This window comes from Urocampus carinirostris, chromosome 17, assembly GCF_059441175.1.
Source record: "Urocampus carinirostris isolate Australia breed hairy pipefish chromosome 17, RoL_Ucar_1.0, whole genome shotgun sequence".
Classification (NCBI taxonomy): Eukaryota; Metazoa; Chordata; class Actinopteri; order Syngnathiformes; family Syngnathidae; genus Urocampus; species Urocampus carinirostris.
In genome coordinates this window covers 348,222-362,751 of record NC_142365.1, presented here as the reverse complement: position 1 = coordinate 362,751, position 14,530 = coordinate 348,222, and the positions used below count along the sequence as shown (strand labels likewise).

The following is a 14,530-nucleotide window of genomic DNA, read 5'->3' as shown; positions in this document are numbered from 1 at the left end:
CATATGTCGACTATTTTTTTTGCACCATGATGACTTTTGAACCGAATGCAAAATCGCACAACCCTTACAATACCAACTGTATGTAACATTCTACATGCCGACATTTCTTGTGTAAATATCATGTCAATTATAACTATAGCCTTATCCTCCTTGTTTTATAAACTTATCTCCTCTGTTCCTTATCTTCTTGGCTTTTTACCTCACTGTGAATGTGTGACCCTGGAGTGTCACGCCCAATTTTGTTAAACCATTTTGTAACAATGACAATAAAGGTAGATTCTATTCTATTCTATTCTATTCTAAATCATCCCTCAAGGTTCCATCAAAGAGACTGTCTGTATTATTTGACCACTCGATGTTCCCGTATTGAATCGGTCAACAGAAATCTAGTGCTAAAAAAATGAAAGGAAGAATACGAACTACTGAGACTCAAGTTGGCCAAGTCTCTCTCTTTCTTTCGCTCCCTTTTTCACTCTCTTTTTCTTTCTCTCTGTGTTATTTTTCTCCGTCTTTCCTTCTCCCTTTCGAGAGCAGGCTCACAGAACGACCTCACCGATTTCACATCGGAGGCGAAGGTCCGAGTGCGAAACGCACGGCCCGCCACCCACGGATACGGACATCAAATGACAAAGGCGGCTTTTTGTGTGAAGTCGGTTCTATAAAATTTATTCGAATGACAATATCAATGCAAATATAGCACTACAGTGATTTCCAAGGTACACCGTATCTTACCATAATCAATATAGTATGGCACTCGTATATAATGGCCACCGTTTAGTAGACGCACAAAACCAACAGTTTCTGTAAACTAGTTCCGGAAACGCTCCCTAGGCTAATCGATTCGTCTGTGGAAAAAGGAACCCTAGTGAGGTGTTTTCTCTCCATAATAGAAAAAATCAAAAGAGGGGGCCCCACCGTGTCTTTTCGTGTAAACAGTCTCTGCATGCATTGCACTTGCCCGTTTCCTGTCTCGCGGAACATCGGGAAACCGAAACCCGAAAAAAGAACACGCGAAAAAAACACCCGACGAAAGGCCGAGCGGCGATTCGCCGACAAATAGGTAGGTCTTCATCTCACGGGGTACGTTTTGGCGCTAACTACGGAGAGACATTCAAAGGCCTTCGGGGGAAAAAGGGAGCGGCTTTTCGGAAAAGCAAAATAAAGGAGGAAACCTTGTACAAAAACCACGCCGGTCTGTGGTTTTGACGTAGCAGCGAGGAGATGGCCCCCAAAAAGGCAGAAACCAAAGCGCTCTTAAAGGGAATCTTGCGGTCATCAACTGTTGGGCTTATCCTGTTTCTTCCGAGCGAGGGGAGGACGGGATAAAACGGTCCTACGTAAAAATGGAGTGAACAAAGTATGTACAGGATATGCAACGTGGGTGGAGTACGAAAATGGAAATCTGTGCTACGTTTCCCAGACCTCCGTTATTTACAGTACATTGGGGTTGTGCAGATTGTTCCAGCATTCTGTTCAACTTGATTGGTGCTCGGTCCCCTTAAGTCGCTGATTACTACTTTGTACCTGTTCACATTTCAAGATAAAATAACGATAAAGCGAGGGATGCACGATCATTAGGGAGTAGAGGTAAGATCCTGAGCCTGACGCAAATTTGGGACCGGGTCTGGGCTGCTCTCAATCGCAAGTGGATAAGTAAAGAAAAAGTCAGCGAAAGAGAAACCTGGCCCAGACCACACAAATTAAACATGATAATTCAGGTTTTCTTCAGGAAGGTCCCTCAAAACTCACCCGGTGGCCATTTTTTGTTCTTATTCTCAGTATTATTTATGACTCCTGTGTTCGTATTTATTACTATCATTTCATTATTTTAGAAGTATATCGTTTTATTTGACGACAAAAGCGAGTACAATATTTAATTCTATTTTATGTTATATGGCCTCATTTCTTTCTTATTCTTACAAGAAAATTGGGAACTTAGTCAAAGTATAATGTTATATTCAAGTCAAGTCAAGTCATTTTATTTGTATAGCCCTTAATCACAATAAGTCTCTAAGGGCTTCACAGATTAGTACACTATATTACACAGACTATTTTTCAGCCGACAAGAAGAGTAGGTTATTATTCATATGCAATGGAGTAGAATATATTGTTGACTTATTTTTCTAAGATTAAAAAATACTTAAATTTGGCTCAATTTCAATTAAAAAAAAAAGCTCTTCAGGAAAGTATTTTTTTAATCATTGGAATTATTAATTGGGTTTGATCTGACCTAAAAAACAAGTTGAAAATATTACAAATAAATCAAATATACAACTTAAAAATGACTGCACAATAGGAAATTGTGATGATTACCGATTTGTTTAAGCAGTGCCCGCTCCTTTGGCGCCAACCGCCGCGGGTTCTGATTGGCTCCCTGCCACGATTTAAACCCAGTCCCGTCCGTCTCCTGTTGTCAGTCCGTCTGGGAACCTCAGTTAACTCCAGGCAAGCCTTTTTCGACCCTGACTCCCACCAGGCAACTTTTCAGAGTTGTCTGTCCCGGTGTCCGCTCACTTTTTCTCACAATTTTCAGACAATGGCTTTTGCTAAATTGATTTTTTTGCTGACATATGTCTTCTATATCATCGTGCATCCCCCCCATTGAAACCCTATTTTCCACAACCACGTTGTCAAATTCAAACATGACGATCTCTACACAGTATTTGTACAAGACTGTATGTCTATTGCGACATGCAGACGATGACACGGTGGTCTCCGGATATGTTTCACCTTCACAGACGAGGCCGAACCGGGGGCGTATTGCTATCAAATCGGCCGAAAACCAACAAAAAGCGAGCGCTTTTACAAATAGTATGCAAAGGCTTCTCATAGGTAGCTTTTACAGGATGATTTTCATCCACCACAAGCATCTAGGAACATCTCAAGAAACGTTTCACCGGCAGTCCTACCTGTCGGGGACGCCGCCGAGTCCCGCCCCTCATCCCTTCCTTTCGAAGCTCTCTGGATAATCCAGAATTCTTTCCGAAGAAAAATCAATGACGGCTCAAGTAGTCAGGAGGAAATTTGGCAATTTTTGATCTGAAGAAGGCGGGACGTTTGGATGCTTTGATTGGCGTCCCGTTTTGGGATGATTGACAGGGGGAGGTTAGGAAAGTCGGAAGGGTGGGGGGATTATTGTCGTTGAACCCCTTAACGTTCCGGTAAAGTTGGCCTGAAATCCCAGTCCACGGTTTTGGTCTATTTGGAAAGGGAAGACTCTCGGGTTTCGTCCCAAACTGAAATAATCGCAGCGTGTGTGACTCACATCGAGTCATCTAAGCTGGAACACAAAAATAGAAGGTTTCTATTCCCGCCGGAAATTGTTATGCCTGCATGGGCATCTTAGCTGTTTTTGCTCTCCTTTTTGCTCCCGTTTGTCTCCGGCTACGACCTGTTTTTGATCCCGGTTCACGGCCCTAAAACTTCTGCGACCGTGCCAATTTTTAGACATTGTGGAAGAGTTGTAGATGTTTGACTTCTCTTTCCAGAAGCCATTCGTGCGTAAAATTGGATCCCGGGTCGCATTCGCTTATTTTTGGCTCCGATTTGAAAAACACCCATGAAAAACGCCACACAATTATGTTGGGAATTTTGTCGGCTAATCAATGTTTCAATCATCATTTGAATCGGTCACTATTGTGTGAAGATTTTTGATGCCAAGGTAAGGAGTGTGAAAAAAGCTTGCAATTGGCCAAGATTGGACTCAATCAAAAGTTCAGGGGCTACGGGCTATATTGGACGGGGAATTTCGGAGCGAAACAAACCAATGACGGCCAGAATTGTCAAACGGTGCAGAGATGCTTCTAGGTGGATTTTTTTTTTAAACCTGTCAGCATTATCGTGCGTTTTAGAGTCAACATTTGACAGCGTTAGATTCACTGGACTCTCGTGAATGTAACCAAACCATGTTTGTGAATGATTGGTGAGTTGAGCCGGCTTTATAGTTTTCGGGTGTCTCGTTTCGGACCGATGGGGATGTTTCTGCGATGAAATGTGAAATATATTGAATCCCGAGAGTTTCAGCTTCCCAATAAAAAGTACCACGACCTATTTCACTGACCGATGACATGGCAAAGACACGACTTTGTTGATCAACGGTCTGACGGCCCGCCCGCGGACCGCGGAACGTTAAGGGGTTTTAAGACCAATAGGGAGAATCGGGGATATATGACCGGAGGCCGGCCCTTGTCAGTCCGTCACCGTGTGAGAGTGAGTACTCCTAAATTCAATAGGATCTTTGAAGCACATCATTGGTGGACATTTGTGATTGGCCACGGCAGACTGCTGCCTAACGTGCTTGACTCCCCATTTCCCGTAGAATAAAAGGCTTGTGTGAGTAACGTCACGCATTTGGGTCCTGATCCTGTTCTGCTTCATGACACAATGTTTACGAACTGTTTCTTTTTTTAATTGTGTCACGTATCAATTTTCACTAACAATAGGTAATAACTATTACGTTTTAACACAATTAAAAAGGCACTAAATAATACACACTGTCCCTTTAAGCTTTTTAACTGAACTTAAGGAATCAACTTTGATCCAACAACATTACCTTTTTTATGAAATGTAAGCGTTTTTTTTCCTGTTTTGCTTTGTGATTATTTTGCCCTGTATTATTTGGCCTGTTTTTAAAAAAAATGATAAGAATATTTATAGAAAATAGATATTGAAAAAATGTGTGCATTTTAATCAATTAAGATATGCATTTTCTTCAATAATAAATGAATTTATATAAAAACATAATGATGATTGAAAACAGGGGTTTTAAACCCAATTCACTCGGGGGCCGCTGCAGCCAAGGTCTGGTTCAGGTTTTCCACAAGAAAACGTTTATATAATAGTATTATATATATTTTTTATTATATGTATCAATATTGTTGTTGTTTTTTTAGTGACTGAAGTTTTTTGTAACCACTAGGAGCTGCTATATAATACACACGGTCTCTTGTTGGGATTTAAAGGTATTTCTTTAACAATATGTATTATTTTTCGGAGAGGGAATATTATTGGTATTGGTATGTATTTTCAGTATTCATACCTCCCAACGCTACTGTTTTAAACATCTACCGCTTTTTCAAATTTAAACAACGATAAAAAAAATCTTGACTCAAGACTAGTATTTTACCCTGGTTGGTTGATTGGTTGGATCCCTTAACCACTAGGGTGGTAGAGGCACCGTTTCCTGTGGTGTGTCTTGGGCAAGGACAGCGTATGGCGCCACGTGTTTGTGGATGAAGGAACCGGTCCAACGATTGCATCCGATTTTTGATAAAAGTTTGCAACCTTTGATTTTGAAGAAGCACGTTTTTATTTTAATATTCTGGAGAGGGATTTTCACTGCTTTACCCCTGCCGCATGATTCGGGTGCCCTGCCAACATCCCACTATTCTGTCACAACACCTCTCCACTCATTCCTATTACCAAGAAGTGCTCTAGCTCTCATTATTTTATTTCGTCCGTAAAATAGAGTGCACGATAACATCTACTGCTGGAAGGGGGATTACCTCTTCTCCAGGGTTCCTATTTTCCTCATGTTGGGGTTTTAAGTTTTTCCTTGCCCGCAGGTCGGTTTCAGATCGTTACAATGGTGTCATTGTAACTTGTGCAGTCCTTTGTAAATAATAAATGTGACTTGACTTTTAATGTCAAAAGGGTGGCGTGTAACCTTTTTTCAAATATGTGTTTGAAAGACGGTAAAAGTGACGGACTGACCGGCACGGTTTACTGACGGTTACGGTGGTAATTGCGGTATGCAGAGGACAGGGAGAGAAAGAGAAGCCGAAAGAGAAAGAAGAATATCGGAATCCCTGTTTATCTTTTAGGCGTCGGCGCCGTAGCGCCGGAAACCGACCCTGCGTCCGCTTTCACCCATCCCACCCCGGTCAGATGGCGGTGTCCCAGACCACGGCCTGAGGCCTCTGGCAAGGCGGCGTGCCGGTCTTGCGGGGTTCGGGGGTCCGCCTCCAGCTGGGCAGGATGGGCATGCTGTCCTGCTTGCAAAGACTCTTGTCCGGACGGCGGTGGGCCTTGATCTCCTTGCAGAGGCAGCGCTTGCGTTCGATCACCTCCAGCAGTTTGCCGTCGCGTTGGCTCTGAGGCGCCGAGCCGGGGGCGGGCTGACCCTGCGCCAGCTGGGCCAGCTGCTGGAACTGCAACTGCAGGTGGTGCTGTTGCTGGAGATGCTGGAGCTGTTGCTTGAGCTGCAATTGTTGCTGCTGCAACTGCAGCTGCTGCTGCTGCTGCTGCTGCTGCTGGCGGGATGCGCCGGGGCTGCTCGGGCTGCAGGAGCTCTGGGCTTGTGTCAAACCCTGCGGCCAAACACACCAAAAGGAAGTCGTCAGCGCTTTTTTGGGAAGAAATAAGCATGCCCCCAAATTCAACCCGAGCACCCTCGAAATGAATAGCGTTTCTAAAACTCGGGACAGGAAAGGCTTAAATTGTCAGGACCACGATAGAAACGGGACCGACTCGCGTAACGTTTCTCACAGGTTTTATGAGAAGAAAGGGAGGGGGTTGCGCCCACGATCCGGGGATCGCCAGACACGGGAAGCAGGTCGCTCTGAACGCGGAAGCGGGACTTCCTTGGCGAGCGATGGCGGCGTCAGGAAAGGGAAAAACGGGTCAGTAGCTGGGATAGAACAGCAAAAACGTGGTCGGATCGGAGTGGAAATTCAGGAGAGGAGCGTAGACGGGGTCGAGATCAAAACGGGTCATAATACGGGACGGGAGAGCAGATGCGGTCGAGATCAAAACGGATCGTAGCGGGAGACAAACAGGAGCAAAAAAACAGGACAGGCGAAAAAGGGCTTGCTGTGTAAAAACAGATTCGCAGATGGACCAACAAAAGAGGACTGACAGGACAGAGTTTCAATACTGACAGGGAGCCAATCTATCAACAAGCTGCAGCTGGCGCCACACGGGCGGGGCCAATCGGGCGCTATGGCAACCGTGACATAAATATGATGAAAAATGCTGGTTAAAAGATAAAAAGTAGAACCAAAGATGTGAACAATGCATCATCGGAAATAATTCGCTGTCTTGAAATGCTTCAGTCCATTTGATTCCTAGCATCTCTCTCCCCCTTTCCTGCTCAGCTCGAGTCACTTGCAGCATGGCGGCGGAGTCTGCGGAGCCTCCGGTGTATTACAGTGAGAGTATGTTATCGTTTGTTTGTGTTGAGCAATACCATGACTTTCTTATCATCAACAGAAAGAAAGAAAGAATTATCCAGCCAGCACCCACGGCCAAAAGACAGGTCAGGAACTCGCAAGAGCGGAGAAAGCTGTCCAGAGTTGCGGCCTCATCGGTGACTGGACGACCGAGGCGCTTAAGGGATTCATGAACCGTGAAGAACACAGTAACAACTCTGTTAGAACAAAAAGAAGCCCCCGGCTTGAAAAAGATTGGCGACAACTGTTGCGGAAGTCTGAGTTTGTCTGCATGTGCAGTTGCACCTCAGCTCCAGCAGGATGTAGCATCGCTTCATCTCTTCCCGCTGAAGGGTGAGGAAGGAGGGCTGAGGCCGGACGGGGGAGGGCAACCAGACCAGTAGACGGTCTCTGCAGCCCCTACCTCCACTTTCTCACGTCGCGAGACGAGTTTGCCGGGCAGCGGCTATAAATAAAGGCGGCCTCGCTAAGGAGGCGAGAGGATAATGAGGACAATGGCGTCCTTTCACCTGGCCGAGGGCTTCTCGCGCCGGAAGGCTGCTCTGCCGTTGAACGTCTCCTCCGGAAACCCGTCGGACTCCGGCGGCGGAGGAAGAACGGCCCAGCCGCCCCACTTCTGAAAAACACAAGATGCATCCATTGTGACCTGCGATCGACGCCCAGAGCGCGCTGTGTTCTTGCGATGATTTCAACGTCCGAATCAAAAAATGGGGCTACACCCTGATGGAAATATTGACCATTTTTCAGATTTTTTAAAATTAAATTAAATTTTATTTCTTTGATTTTATTTTATTTTATTTTTTATTTTATTTATGTTTTCAATTTTTTTTTCATATTTTTCATATGTCTAGTGAAACTAATTGAAACCTTATTGAAAAATATATTGCATTATGATCAAATGATTTGAGTAAAACGATCTTACGGCTCTGTCGGGAGACGGGCTGATATGGCGTGCATGGCTGTGATTTTCTTTTTTTCCAGGACGAAAATGGTGAAAGTCAGAAAAGGCCTGGTCCAAATGCAGTCCAAATGCTAACCCCAACCCCAAAAAGATGAAAAATGAGGAGTTTATTCGAGCGCATCCAAGAATTTCACGAACTCGCATGCTCAGCGAAGGGAACTGCTGAATACCAAAGATGGCGTCAGCAATTAGAATATTTGGAGGTTATACACACCACCTTTAAATGTGTATCTTTTGACCACTATGTGTCACTGTACGGTGTAGTTGTCCATCCGAAAATGTGTTTGTGCTTTCGCGCCACAAGGAGCGGGTCTGTGACCCAAGATCATCTCAGGGGCCATTTGAAAAATTTCTCTCGGGCCACATTTTGCCCCCAGGCCTTAACTTTGGCATACAGTATGTCAGACCCCTCACATTTCTGCAGAGATTTCATTGTAATTTTTTTATTGGAATATCACTGGGGTGGTTACGTGGTTAGTACACAGCCCCACAGTGCGGAGGTCTAGGGTTCAATTCCATCTACCACGGCCTCCTCGTGCAGAATTTGCATGTTCTCCCCGTGCATGCCTGGGTTTTCTCTCGGCACTCCGGTTTCCTCCCACATTCCAAAGACATGAATGTCAGGTTCATTGGCTGGTCTTAGGTGTGAATGAGCAAGTGAGTTGTCTGTCTCTGTGTGCCCTGAAACAGGCTGGCAAACAGTTCAGGGTGTCCCCTGCCCTCTGCCTGAGGATAGCTGGGACAATCACTTTGAGACAATGAAAAGAAGTCTGTCAAAGAAGCCCATGGCTTACTGTAAAGATATCCTCTGGTCTGATGAGACAAAGATGGATTTATTCTGCTCAGATGGTGTGAAGCATGTCTGGCAGCAACCAGGTAAGGACTAGAAACATGTTTGTGTCAAGCATGGTGTTGGGAATGTCATGGTTTGGGGCTGGATGGGTGCAACTGGAGTTGGGGAGTTGCATTTCATTAAGGTAAACACAAACTCAAGCATGTACTGTGGAATAGTGGAGCAGAGAATGATCCCCTCCCTCCAGAAAAACGGTTGCAGGGCAGTGTTCCAGCCTGACAATAACCATGACCACGGCTTTTCAACAGGGGGCTAAGGGTAAAGAGGTAGGACTGGCCAAGCATGTCTCCAGATCTAAATCCAATAGAACATCTTTGGGGCATGCTCAAGTGGAAGGTGAAGCACAAGATCTTGAATATACCCTAGCTTGGTTATCATGGAGGAGTGGAAGAGCATTCTAGTGGCAATTTGTGAGGCTCTGGGGAAATCCATGGCCAGGAGGATTCAAGTGGTTCTCCAAAATCATGGTGGCCACCCAAAATATTGAACTTCAGGAATTTTTACTGCAGGGTGTACTCACTTTTGTTACAATGGGGTTTAGCTACTAATGGTTATATTTGGAGTTTTTGAGGGAAAGAACAAATTGACACAGCTATATAAGCCTCACACAGACTACCTTTCATTGGTCAAAGCAATGTTTTTTCAGTTTTATCCCATTCTCTGCAGAAATGTGTGGGCTGGACTCACTTTTGTGACATCATTGAACAAATGAACAAATTTGTTCTTCAGTTTCGATGCCAACGTGTGAAATAACAAATAAAATAAAAAAACAATGCGTGTGCGTCTTAATGAAAGCGTCTGTGGAGCTCCTGTTAGTTAGGGTCTGGCGCACCTCCGTCCACCAGAGGGCGCCTAATTAGTTTGTAATTGGGACAGTGTGTCCAATCACCCCACACATGTCCCTAATTAGCCTCACTTTTGATAGGGACATTTTGTATTCAGCGTTGAGTGTCGGCTGATTTTTGTTTCCACCTTTGTTTTTCATCGTCATAGTCTCCAGTTTGTGCTGCTTTCTGAGGTTTGATTGTTGTGTTTGATCCTTTGTTTGTTCATTTATTGAGCATTTTTCTGATGAAATATTTTGAGTACTGCGAGTTTCCCGCTTCCTGCGATTTGGTCCGTTGACAATCACAACAGCTGCAGAGGAAGATCCTCGCCTACGAACGCGCGGAACGACAAAGAGGCTCCGGCTTTTACGAGGGATAAAAGATTGTCGGCTTGTTAAATTCCCCACTAAATGACGGCGCGGTAAAACGCCCACATAAAACGGCGTCCGAGGGTTCCGACACCAACCTCCGTTTCGGCAGGCGGGGAAAGTCTGGCAGGGCATGGGCGTCCCCATTCTGGGCAGGGCTCGGAATCCCAAGTTCCCCTCCGTCCCCGCCAGGGACTCGCAGTGGCCGAGGGTTCGACTGGTGACGCTGTAGTGCGCCGGGCCGCCCGAGGAACCGCTTCGGAACTCGTCCTTGTCCGTCCTCAGCAAGGCGTCGGCGCTGCCGTTCCAACTTCGACCTTCTTCTTCTGGGGAGAAAAGACGGCGGAGGTCCGGAAAATAAGACATCCGATCATAGAGGGGCGCCTGGGTCTGGACAGGTTTGAATCTCAAAACCCCCAAAACAAAGAAACAAACATGGTATCTAAGACAGTGTTTTACAACCAGTGTGCCATGAGACCTCGTCCCATGTTCCACAGGATATTTCCCAATTTATTCTTTGTGAAAGGACAGGAGCACCAAAGAGTTGCTTGTGCACAAAAGCAGAGGTTTATCAATTTTCTTGGTATTTTTTGTGGGTGCCTTGACACAAAACCTAGCTAAAAACACTTGAAAAGGCCTAACGAACATTTTCACAAAAACCTTTTTTTTCTGTTTTGCAGCCTATGACATACAAACACATAAACACAAATCAAAATTTTTAAAGTCGTTTAGATTAGATCGTAAACCTAACCGTCACTGTAAAAAAATTGTATTTAATTTTAAAAGAAATATTTTAACACTATTTTCAAAAATAAAATTTTATTTTGACAAAAAAAAAAAAAGAAAATGACGAGAAATAAAATATATTGATTAAAAATGAATGATGCAATACAAAATCATCTCAACTAAATGACTTGTACTGTTATCCTATATTTTGTTTTTGTTTTTTAACGTGCAGGTTCTGGCTTAAAACATGGAAACAATAGTTGTTTTTGGCATGCTCAGTTTTCAAAGCAACAAGAAACATTTTCATAGCCTTCTGCGAGAAAATACGTACGAAGAAGCTTTGAACTCGTGGATGGAGCAAAATGAAACGACTAAAATCGAGCCGTTACTCTAAAACTTGGCACAAAATGGAAATAAAGGGTGTAAGATTTTGATTTCTAAACACATATTTGATTCATAAAATGAAGTCCTGTCTGTATAAGTATACATAAGTTGTGTTTGGAGTATATGTATATCCCAGCCAGGAAAAGCCAAACAAGGGCAAAAGTGTGATAGACTTATGGCAGGTTTCGCTTGTGAGTGCACGAAAGTAAATGTAAAATATTCCTCATAAAACGACTTACTTTCGGTTTCCTTGCTCCCGTGGCCGAAGGACAGTTTCCTCTGTCGGGGCCAGAAAGACCCCTCGTCCCCAGTAAAACTGGCACTGCTTTCCCAGGGCATGAAACCGGCTTTGGACCCGAACGCCGAATAACCTTCGCCACTTTTGGACCCGCCCTCGCCCGAGGACTGCTGCAGGGACGGCGTTTGCGAGCTTCCCCTCAGGCTGTCGTAGGCCGGCGGTCTGCGGAAGCCGGCGGAGGGGTAGGTCCACAGCAGGGGACTGTCAGAAGACGGCGGCCTGTAAGCCGGCAGGCCGCGATGGCCGTGAGAACGCGAATGGGAACGGGAATGGGGACGCTGGGACGAGGACTGGGGTGTCGGAGCGGAGCCGCTTTGGCTACTGACGGAGGGAAGAAGGTCCAGTTGCAAAGAATGCGGGCCGCTGCCTCGCTCGCGTTCCCTGTCCTTGTCTCGACTTCGCTCGCGGTCCCTGTCTCTGTCCTTCTCCTTCTCCCCTTTGTCGCTCTTCAGCAGGAAGCTGACGGACTTCCCTTCCTTGGGCGCGCCGGAGGTTTGGGTCTGGGCGGAGGATTGCGAGCTGCTCTTGAGAGGGCCCGGGGAGTCTCCCCTCTCCGGCTTGCGGTAGTGATGGTAGTGGGAGGGTCGGTGGTGCGGGTGGTGGTGATGATGCGAGAAAGGCGAGGTGGATTTGGAGGAGGGGGGCAGCGGCGTGGAGTGACTCCTGGCTCGGAGACCGGGGGCAGGACCCGGTTGAGAATCCCTGCTGTGTTTTTCCTGCGCCGCGACGCTCCCTCCCGACGCTTCTTTGCAGTTCGACGTCGCGGATGTGGAGGAAGAGGAGGAGGCGCCGACCTGGGCGGTCACGCCGGAGGTTTTGGAGGAAGCCGAAGAGGCTTTACCCTGCGCCCCCACCCCGCTGGACGCTGCCGCCGGTTGGGGGAAGGCCAAGAGCGGAGGGCGGTGCTGGAGGAGGTTCGGGAAGGGAGCCGGGATCTTACTGTTGGATTCCGTTTCCGATTTGCCGCCTTGAAGCAGGTAGGGAGTGGGCGCTCGCGGGGTGTGGGGGCTGGTGGACAGGGCCTGGGGGACGGGGGTGGAGGACGCAGACGAAGGTAAAGGAGAGGAATGTGAGATGGAAACGGTGGCTTTGGGTTTAGAGTAGGAAGGGGATGAGGAGGACGGACGAGGCAGGGAGGAGGAGCTGCTGGAGGGCGAGGGGGCCACGCGGTAACGCTTGGAGCTTTTCCCCTTCTCGTGTTTGGCGGGCGGGTGTCTTTGAGAGTCTCGGTTTTCCTGCGTGGGGTATTTCATCTCCTCGTAGATGGCCTCGCTCTGGTCCGAGTCGGAATCGGGGGTGGTGGCGACGGGGGTGACGGGGTGCGGGGTGGCCGTCTGGCTCTCCCTGCTAAAAACCTGGCCCACCATCTCGATGTAGACCGGTTCGTCGTCCCGCTCCCCGCTTTGGGTCTGATGGTCGGCTCCCTGGAAAGGATGAGGCACGCGTGGGGGCAGAGGTTCCAAGGTGAGCTGGGTGCTGGGGCTTCGTTTGGGTTTCAAAGGAGGCACCTTTTTGGAGCCCACGTCGCCGGAGTCCGACTTCTTCATGGCTGCGGGAGGAGCGGGGCCAGTTAAAACCAGATCGATCTCAAAGAAAATCTCTAAAAGTACTTTAGTCGAAATAGGGTCAAAAGGGGACCGATGCATGACTTGGATCATTTCTTTGGCTTGTTTTGTACTAAAGAAACCATTTTTTAAATGTACCAAACAATGGAAGAAAACTTTTGTTTTATTGAATCAAAATGTCTTTGTTATTTTTAGCAAAATAACCTTATCTTTAGTGCTTTTGCTGACAACTGGACCTGTTTTGGGGATTTTTTATTTCGCAAGGTTTTTTTGGTTAGTTTTACACAAAATGGAAAAACTATGGTCGAACCCCTTACTTCGATATATTTTTCCAATTTTCTGTGTTTTTAGCACAAAATGACAAGATCTTTAGGACTTTTTTAGACAAAAGGACAAAAATGTGGGGGTCATAAATTGAAGTCATTTGGGTGTGCAATGTAAAGTACACAGTTTGGGGGGACTTTTAAAATGTACTACCAAGCATTTAGTAAAAGGAACCAGTTTTTGGGGTGTAATTTATATATATTTTTCTATAATATGACCCAGTCTTGTTCCACAGACAGACTGAGGAGATCATGTCTTCCTCATGCCATGAGGCTCTGTAACTCCACCCGGGGGAGTAAGACCCCACATTAAACCCCACCCCCACATTTGCATATTACCCTATTTCTATTACTATCTAAATACTCTATAGCGAAACGCTATATTGGGTATTTTTGTATTCTATATCTTTATTCTATTATTTTACTTTTCAACACAAGGATACTGCTGGAAGTGGGAATTTCCCAAAGGGGATGAATAAAGTATCTATCTAGCTAGCTAGCTAGCTAGCTATCTATCTTACGGTGCGAGCAACACTGATTTGCATAGTACATTCTGATAAGTGAAACAGTCTCTTCACCTGTGCGTCAATAACATCTCGGTTCATTGTGAATACTTACGTAAAAGAGCTCGTATAGTATTTTGTTGAAAGACTTTATATTTTTTCCATTCTCAAACATTCTTTGGTGTCTAAGTGGAGGGACTGTTTAACCAGAATCAGAATGCACTTGGAAAATTCATGAAAAAATAGTCCGATCAGGGAATAAGCTCTAATGTCTTGTCGTGTGTCATCTGTACCATTCGCGTTCGATGCCTGTTGCATACGACGTTTTGCAAACGAAGTCAGATCATTTCATCGATTAGATTGTCATTGCACGATCGCTGCTCGAATACGATAATACGCAGTCAAATTTTTACAATTTAGCTGGTAAAACCGTTTATGGTAACGCATATTTATAATTACAGGATGCATTTTCAATCTTGTCCACTGTATTCCGCCGTGTCTATAGCGCACCGGGCACTTTCAAACCTCTGCGAAATTTTGGTTTATTAAGGTG

The 14,530-nt window shown here is 45.8% G+C and overlaps 1 protein-coding gene across 2 annotated transcripts in view; it reads right to left on the bottom strand.

Annotated features, from left to right (window-relative positions):
* Positions 1–643: 643 nt before the first annotated feature.
* nyap1 (neuronal tyrosine phosphorylated phosphoinositide-3-kinase adaptor 1) overlaps positions 644–14,530 on the bottom strand; it is a 43,992-nt gene continuing 30,105 nt past the window's right edge. For both annotated transcript variants that reach the window (XM_088321361.1, XM_088321360.1), the window contains 4 exons: positions 11,528–13,135; positions 10,277–10,504; positions 7,679–7,785; positions 644–6,308 (listed from right to left, as the gene is read on the bottom strand). In XM_088321361.1, coding sequence (XP_088177487.1) covers positions 5,883–6,308; positions 7,679–7,785; positions 10,277–10,504; positions 11,528–13,135 — 2,369 coding nt within the window. In that variant the 3' untranslated portion in view covers positions 644–5,882. The remainder of the gene's footprint in view (positions 6,309–7,678; positions 7,786–10,276; positions 10,505–11,527; positions 13,136–14,530) is intronic.